Below are 9765 nucleotides of genomic sequence, written 5' to 3' on the forward strand. Positions count from 1 at the left end.
ATTGCTTTCTTACACCCTGCAAACATTGCTTGCTCTCTTCTGAAATGGGTGTTTGTTCAAACGAATTCTCCCTTCACAGTATAATCAACTACTGTATGATTCTAGACTGGAAAGTCATGTAAAAAGGCATCCATCCATCGATCTTCTTTCTAGTCGAAGTCATAATGTAGTAGATGATCGATTGATTGATTTATGCTACCATAACCAGTTGTTATTTGTACAGTCATAAACTGGCTTTTCTTGTAGTAATCTAGGACACAGTAAAGTGTACTCTACAATGCCTTTTCATCGTCAATATTATTTTATTGATCGCTAGCTATAGTGTGCCAATCCATCAATTGTTTTCAAGGTGATGAAAATCAATTTTGCCCCGACCTTTTCCCCTGACACACTTTCTCACCTTTGAAATCAGTTTCTGACGTAGTGAGGAAAAGAAAAAAAATCAAACTCGTTTGGCAAATGTTATAGTAGTATACCGGCAAAGCGGAACGATTGACGATCGAAGACAAATATTTATTTTCTCATCCAATCTGTTATTGTAGTTAACACGATATCAATTAGTTTATGGAATTGTTAGGCATGCTACTGGCAAAGCCGGAACTTTTCAACGTAACCACCCAGTTTGATGATTCCATGATTGCAACATCTACCTAATCTACAGGATGTACCGCTACGATGATTGCAATAAAAATAGAATAGGAAAATTAAAGTTGTAACGAGTATAAGAGGAAAAATCAGAGTCTAAATCGATAGATCAATCGATTGATGATAGTGATATGCTATGAAAAAAAAAAAGAGTACATCCACGGGTCTTCTACTTGGTTATCCACACGTCATACTTACTGTTATTCTCTCACATTCCTACTTTAGTTCTTGCTTTAGACTAACTACTACGATGGGTAGATGTAATGGTGAGAAGAAAAAAACTTCAATTAATGCTGACGTAGCTTAATTTTGAAAGAGTTTTCTCTAATAAGAGACTACTTAGCATGGAATTTTTTTTCCATCATTGCCATGGCGACGTAGCGTAGAAGAGTCCACTCTGCAAGTAGATGACTCTAAATCGACCATAAACAAATTAGATGCGGTAGTTATAGGGCAGTGGAGTGATGATGATTTCATTGCAACACCTTGAGGATAAGATTGCCAAATACTCCTGCAGGTAGTCAGTGAGGGATTGATGTTCTTGTTACATTACTTTACCTTTCTCTCGCTGTGGTAAAAGTCGACGTTGCTAGGAACAACAATCATGATTGATAGTAGTTTTTTTTTTTTACCATCATGATGTCAAAGAAATTGCACTGTTAACTTGATACATGATTGTGCGTCCATGATCGAGAGTGCCCTACTAATGATAATGTAGAGTATTGTTGGCATCAATGCTCTGCACGTAGTGACTGTCAATTTGGAACATTTGTCTTAGGACTCTACTACCGGATAGTGTCTGATTGATTTATATATCTCACTACAAGTCTACAACACCATCTTCCTGTTAACGTTGAAATTCCTTTCTTATTCAATATTGATCAAAATCTTGTCAGCAATAATTAATTGAGAAAATTCTTTCTTTTCCATAATGTTAGATGCTGGAGCTCCCGATAACCAAATGGTTGGTGGTGGCGGCGGCGGTGGCCGATTTAATCGCAATCAAGGCCGCTTTGATGACCGAGGTGGCAATAATAATCATTTTTATGGCGCTGGACGTGGTGGTGGAAATCGCAATAATTATGGCAATGGCCCTGGTAGCGGTTATGGATATCGTCGTGATGATAGACAAGGTAAGAGTAGTGGGGTAAATAGACTAGTTGCAAGTAAATGAAAGTAGAAATGGCCAATGCAAAAAAGTGCTTGTACCTTGGGCAGTATTATCAATATTACTATTACAATCGAGAGAATGAAGAAATAGAATCTTATTCTAGATAGAAATTGTCCTAGTGTACAATGAGAAATCGATTTTTACTCTGCCTTAGCTTAATGGAATAGAATTGTATTTTGTCAAGTTCGTGGCAGTACGTAAATAGCGACAGCTACCACAATTTGGCATTACTTTTGAATTGTACTGATGATCATTTTTTTTTTATCGATAAATGGTTCTTACAGTTAAAATTATCCGCTGATGATACTCTTTTTAAACATGTTTATTGTAACACTTTTAGCATCCGTTCAAACTTTGTGTCTAAGCGTAGCAAAAAGATATGTAAAGTTTAGCGTCCAACATAGAATACTGTACTTCTATTTATAATATTGGAGCTAATACAGTAGTGTAATGATTAAATTTTACAGTATATAAGTGACGATCTTGATAAAATCCATCAGTGATAGATTAAACTATTGTAACTTGCATCTGAAACCTTCTTTTAATATTACCACTACTAAAGAATTACCTGCTTTTGACATCTGACTAACGTATATTAAATACAAAATGGAACTTTGCTCAAGAGTTTTTTTTTTTACTTGACTCCTTTTTAGGTGATAGTGGACCAGTGGATCATAGTCGAGGTTGGACGGTTCCATTGCCTAGAAACGAAAGAATTGAAAGGTAGAAATAAACCCAGTTATATTATGCTGTAATATAATAATAGCGTGTATAAACTGTACCAAAGTACTTGATTATCATTAATAAAGTTATGGCACATTTGATACTTTGCAGTGGGCTAAATTTATTTAAAATCGATTCAACTCATAGAGATGTGTGTTTTTTATACATGAAAATTATTTTAGTACGCGTAGAACAATTCAATTTATATTAAAATTAAGTACATAAAGTAGTATAGTTAATACATTACTACTAAATGTTACAGTCTCGATCAATTGAGGTTAAGATCGTCAAAGAATGGGCTTTCTACAATATCGATTTTAATACACTGTTGATCATCACCATACCTGAAGTAAATGTCATATTTATTTATTTCAGGAATTTATTTGGTAATGCCAATACTGGAATCAACTTTAGTAAATACCAAGATATTCCAGTCGAAGCAACTGGAAGCAACTGCCCAAAACATATTGAGGAGGTGAGATGTGGATCCTTGTTGATAAAATCCTTAGTTTTTTTTTTAATATTAAACGATGCCAACTATATTAACAAACATTGCTATGGTTCTTAATGTAGTTTAACCAGTGCGACCTTGGTGAAATAATTTTGGGTAATATAGAGGTATGTATCAAGTAGAAGAAAAATTTTAAACGTTCTATATACGTTAGTTATATCAACTGATTATGTAAAACTAATTTCTTGTTTCCTATTTATTTAGCTTTGCCAATACAATATACCTACTCCAGTGCAAAAATACGCTATCTCTATTATTACTGGAAAAAGGGATTTGATGGCTTGTGCACAAACAGGTACATGTCGAGATTTTTATCATCATGATGAAATTTTAACTCGTCACTTGATTTTTAAATACAATATAAAAATTGATTCAACGGAAATAATTTATTGATAATAACTAGGTTCTGGTAAGACAGCAGCGTTTCTAATACCCATCCTAAGTTTAATCTTTAATGGTGGACCAGTTGTAAGTTTTTGTCTGGCTACAACTATGCCTTTTCATTTGAATACAAAGAATTATTGAAATAAATATGAATTCTTTTTTCTTTACCTCTAATAGGAGCATGAAGAACCTCAATCATATTACGGCAGTAGACGAAAACAATTCCCCCTTGCTCTAATTCTAGCGCCTACGAGAGAACTTGCCGCTCAAATTTATGAGGAAGCTAAAAAGGTACCTACATGAATAGCGTTAAGCATAACTTTGATTTCCTTAATTTAAAAAAGTATGTGTATCATCATTTCCAACTACATTACTGTGCCAATTTTTAAATTATGGATATAGTTTACTTATCGAGCGGTAGCTAGACCTTGTGTCGTTTATGGTGGAGCCGACTTTGGTTATCAAGTTAAAGACCTCGATAGGGGATGTCACCTATTAGTAGCAACACCTGGACGCCTTGTTGATATGTTAGAGAGAGGCATGATAGGTTTGGATTACTGCAAATATCTGGTCTTAGATGAAGCTGATCGTATGTTGGATATGGGATTTGAACCACAAATTCGACGTATAGTTGAGCAAGATACAATGCCTCCATCTGGACAGCGTCAAACTATGATGTTTAGTGCCACTTTCCCTAAAGAAATCCAAGTATGATTTATATCGGAGCGTCTTTCGTAAGAAAATTAACTACCCCCATAAATAACAATGTAATCATTTATTAATTATAGGTACTTGCCAGAGATTTCTTAGATGATTACATTTTTCTGGCTGTTGGACGTGTCGGCTCTACGAGTGAAAATATTATCCAAAAAATGGTATGGGTAGAAGAAGATGACAAAAGAGCTTATCTACTGGAATTATTAAATTCTACGGGTAAGTTTTATATGGTATCGTGTCAGTTGTAACTAAATAGAGGGTACTAACTATTGTAACTGAAACTATTACAGAACCGACATCGCTGTCGTTGGTTTTTGTCGAGACGAAAAAAGGTGCCGACTCATTGCAAGAATTTTTGGTCAGAATGGGTTATTATTCAACAGCTATTCATGGCGATCGTTCTCAACGAGATAGAGAAGACGCTCTTCGAGCTTTCCGTGCTGGTGTTAGGCCAATTTTAGTAGCTACCGCTGTAAGTCAATTACTATTAAATAACCTTAGAAATGGTGTAATGTGCACAGTAATTAATATACATGTACCATTGACGCCTTTCTTTCAATCTTTAGGTTGCTGCTCGTGGATTAGATATACCCAACGTTGCCCATGTTATCAACTTTGATTTACCAAGTGATATTGAAGAATATGTTCATCGAATAGGTCGAACTGGTCGTGTTGGTAATGTTGGTGAGTAAATGTTTTTTGTTGGGAGGTGAAATGATTACCCCTCAATATTCTAATTTATGGAGCCTATTAATAACTGTGTAAAGTTACATTCAATAAGCAATTTTGATATTGATAACTGAATAGGTACAGCCACGTCATTCTTTAATGAAAAGAACAAGAATGTTGCCAAGGACTTAGTAGACTTGCTACTAGAAGCCAAGCAATCTGTGCCTCGATGGCTGGATGATGTTGCCGTTGAAATGAGATACCAAAGCAATAACAAGCGTGGCGGTAGAAGGTACAGTACTAATTTTTGTTACTGCTTTCATGGATCATGACATAAAACGATCTACTATGCAACATATCTAATTGGTGTTATTTATTTTACACATTACTACATAGGCATGGAGGTTTCTATGGCTCTCGCGATTATCGCCAGACTCAAAACCGTAGTAACCAGTATCATTCTGGTTATTATCCTAATTCGTATAATAACTATTCTAATAACAACAATGGATCTCAGAGAAAGGTCGATTGGTGGAATTGAGATGGGCCTTTGGAGATTAACATAGCTCCTTTTTGGTGCTCTCTTCAATTTGTTTACAGTTTGTTATATAGATACTGTAATTTGTTAGAAAATCATCCGCTGTGTTGATAATAAGTTTAATCTATGAGAAAGTCGTCATACAGTCTGGCAGCAATAAATTTCTGCTTTTGTATATAATACGACATTCGTTGTGTCTTTCTATGATACATTTAATATAATAATCGAACTGAAAAGCGGAAAAAGAAACATTTCAAGTTTCCTTCATACAATATAAAGTAGTTAAATACTAATGTTTTTGTAACTGTAATGGCTTGTATTGTATCACGCATAATATTATTGTTGTACTTGAAGTGAGAGAGCCAAAGAGGACAATTGCCACGGAGTACCACAAGAACTGTTGGAACATTTGTATTACAATCTCAAATGTTCACTAGTTATTGTGCTCGATGTTTAACACTCGAGGGTTAAAAAATATACTTTTAATTTTAATTCTAATGCAATCATGTTACTGTTCACAATATGCTTTGTAATTAATTGGCAAGTTTATGTACGTGAGTACACGTAAGAACTGCGGCTGGGTCAGTAATGTAAGAATGTGTCACGTCGAAATTCTTTAATTGTATGTCAGTAGGTGATCGATGAAAAGGTGAATTGAAAATGGATAATCCATCACACCGACTAATTATATAAATCTACCGAATTTATTGTTGGATTATTCAAGTCTTTGTCAGATAGAAAAGTATCTCACATTACGTATAAATACTCCATCTTACATAAAACATTGTATTTCTTATTTGTTACTGTATAAAGAAATATTATGTTCCATGTCTAGATTCTAGAACGCAACGACCATTTGCTTGTACTGTACTTACAGTATTACTGAATGTAAAAAGAATTTCCTATGTTATTCTATGATCATCTACTAAATTCTACTGAACGCTGCTGTTTGATATGCGTGTCCTTTTTCATAATTGGAAAGTTATGCGTCTTCCTTCCAAAAGAATAAATTATAAACTTGTTATAATGCTGAAATGAATTGTTTGTAATAGTGAAAATGAGGACCATCATATTTTAATGGATAAGCTGTTACCTGTTAGTGATAGCTAACGTGATTTATTAAGCAACGTTATATGCGAATAGTTGTAACGCATTTAAAGCACTAGCGTAAAGTATTCATTAGAACGTACTAGAGTTAGCTACTTAGTGCGTATAACGAATCTGTTTGCATGTCAAAAGTCATCATCATAAAGGCATTCAAGTTAAGACTTTCAAGGAAACTTCACGCCATAAACTGCTAGCAATTTATTGGCAGTATTTAATAGCATTCAAATGATATTTGTTGCATTCACATATACAAAATCCATTACTGCATCTGCGTAATATATTATGGAGTAACTTGCATGGCTGCCCAAACATAGTTTCTTTAAGATTACTTATCTAAGAATGTATTAACTTCTCGATGATATTTACATTATTGAATAGATCAGTGAAAAATTTTATAATGTTATCTAAGTACTCAATAAAGTTTGCGTTCGGTTTTGTTTAAGAGAGACGAATGGTGTTACTATTCCTCCTGACGATAGGAGATTGTTACTATTTAGTGTCGCGCTGTAGGTTAATGTTGATGAGGGCAGACCTGACAGTAGACTCATAGTATAGTATTTCCATTAGTAGTTTTAATTTTCGTCTTTACAAAATTTAGATTGTGACAGGCTGCCAGTCCGTAACCACCGATTTCTATGCATTGTAGGGATTTCCTGTGCCTGATGATAGGAGATTGTCCGTAATTAGGATCATACCTTGAGTCAATGTCAGGGAGGAGAAACCTGACATGAACTCATGGCCTGGTATTTTTATTTATAGTTTTAATTTATTCGCGATTACAAATTTAAATTTAGAACAGGTTGCTACTTGGTAATTATAGATTTCTAAGCTTTTTTTGTAGGATTCGCTGTAGACTGTAGAGCTTTAAAGATTTATAATCGTATAATGATGAAATAGATATGATAGCGTAGCATACGAAAGAAGTATGATACTTTATTACCTGGTTATAAGCTGGTTGCTTGATAGGTATATAAATTGTTTTCCATCTTACAGAATAGCCTACATAGTATATTAACCTAATTTAGCACATTTTAATAAGGCAGTAATTGAATTAAAATAAACCATATGGATTGCAAGATAAGGTACCGATAATTTATAGCATAAATTGCAATACTATAATGTACAATAGGCTATTAACGCTTTCATGCGTTATGTACAGCATTCTGAGCTATTCTATTAATTATCATGCTAGAGATAGCCATCTGTGGTATGAAATCATCTCGTATATCCATATGTATAAAATCATAGCAAAGATTAGATCCGTATATAGTTTTACCCTACTTGCCATGATAAGTTTTACCGATTTTGCCGCGGCCTTATAAACCTCATCAAAACAAAATAACAAAACCTACAAGCACATTATTAAACTTTTGGTCATGATCATGATAATAGGAGAACCATGAGAAAATGTAGTTGATAATTAAATTAACCAATTTAATGATGAAAATAATATAGTGTTGCCTTGAATTAGAATAATACAAAATATTTGAATTTTCTACAGAGCTATTAAATGCATCATAGGTATATCTAGAAGTTAAAAGCGCTAAAAATGAGTAGTATTCTATCATTAAATGATATTTACAACCATGTGTATTAGAATTAAACCAATTTAAATCGACGTTTAGAATTGACTTACAATTTAGCTTTGTGATCTTATTCTCTGAGAATTGATATACTAGCCAAGAATACCTGACTACGTACTTTCCAATTACTAGCTATTTAGCATAATCGGAATCATATACTTGTACGCCATTTATACAAGTGCTAATGAAATTTTCTTTCAATGTATATTCAACATCTATTTAAGTAAAATACTGATAGATATTGAATAGATTTATATTATAGGTATAACAGAAATATTAAACAAGGGTTGTAGCGATCTTAGACCTGGATAGAGTTTATTTACACTAGATAATTTTGAATTTATAATCTAGTTATAAGTTTAACCCTCGACTAGATAAACTTTAGCTCTTAACTGGCTCAAATCACTTCAATTCTGAATATTTATACTGGGTATTTATTAAGCCAATAACAGACAAAACAGAGATGGCGTAATAATTAAGATCAAATGTCAATCTGATGAATTCTATTCATTTCTTTGTCCGTATTTATTATAAAATCCTATTGCTATAGCGCATATTAATAAGTTAATGTTGCTGTTTTATATTGCACAAATTTGTTTGCTGATAAATGCTGTCTTCCATTACATGGACACATGTATGTCAGAAACTCAATTGAAAATCTACGCTAAAGGACTCGAATCAGGAACTACACTTGATCCCTTTTAGTCCGTTTTATAATCGAAATTTTCCGTTATAACTATGCTAACAGCATTAATATAGCCAAAAGTTTATAGGATAACAAATATCCGCAAACATGTGCGCCCCACTGGGTACTTGCCAATGTTATAATCATCATAAAGATAGAAAAAAACTTTTTAGTATCCATTAATACTCTATTATACACTGGATTATAAGGAACTACTTTGGAAATGAATCTAGTTTTCTATTTATTCTTTACTGCAGTTTCTGGTGCTGTGCCGGAGATTCAAGCAGCGTCGTTATTTTCAGGATGAAACTGTATTGAGGCATTTAGCTAGCAGAAAGATCTAATCTAAACCATTAACGTCGGTGCTGCTATCCCTTAAAATAAATTAAAATTCTCTAGTGAGAATTTATTACCATCTGTAGTCCAGACTGATCATTGTGTCCTATTTTATTATTCTATAGGATTTTGTTATGCATGGCAGGGAATATCGTTGTCAAGATTACGTATAATGTAGTTAAATATCGTGTGGGATATACACTGTACAAGTAGAAACTTTATGTGAAGTTAACAACGAAAAGTAGTTTGTCGAATAAAGAGGATTTACGGTTCGTTACAAGTGACTGATTATAATGAGATTATAAAGACATAACCGCTCATTCCTTTCGTAGAATTGGAGTAAATATTTGAAATATTGCAGAAAATTAATTGACTCGTTGTTTAAGTATTGATGACACTGTAAGAACTAACTCAAAACTTTAACTAACGCAATTATACTTTGCATTTTGGGCTAAATATTAATATGGAACAGGCATACTTGCGTATATTTATCTTTTGAATCTACTTTAGACTTTAAATTAACCAACATGATTAAGCATTGCAGTTTAGATTGGATATTTAGTCATAATTAGCATACGCGTACATACTTACTTACATAAAATACCTTACGTCAAATATTAAAAATTGAGGGAATGCCGTACGGGCATTAATTAATCTACTTTAGGCTTTAACTAACATGATCATGCCTGCCGGTTG

General features: G+C 33.4%; 1 protein-coding gene across 1 annotated transcript; it reads left to right on the forward strand.

Annotated features, from left to right (window-relative positions):
* Positions 1-1606: 1606 nt before the first annotated feature.
* On the forward strand, positions 1607-5152 carry TRIADDRAFT_33552 (uncharacterized protein; the record flags this gene model as incomplete). The annotated part of the gene is made up of 12 exons (XM_002118017.1): positions 1607-1787; positions 2500-2539; positions 2915-3014; positions 3113-3157; positions 3255-3345; positions 3454-3522; positions 3622-3725; positions 3837-4142; positions 4223-4367; positions 4442-4623; positions 4718-4835; positions 4959-5152. 12 exons carry the CDS (start codon positions 1607-1609, stop codon positions 5150-5152), a joined length of 1575 nt encoding a protein of 524 aa, XP_002118053.1.
* Between the last annotated feature and the right edge of the window lie 4613 nt (positions 5153-9765).

Source organism: Trichoplax adhaerens, genomic scaffold (assembly GCF_000150275.1).
Source record: "Trichoplax adhaerens TRIADscaffold_35 genomic scaffold, whole genome shotgun sequence".
NCBI lineage: Eukaryota > Metazoa > Placozoa > Uniplacotomia > Trichoplacea > Trichoplacidae > Trichoplax > Trichoplax adhaerens.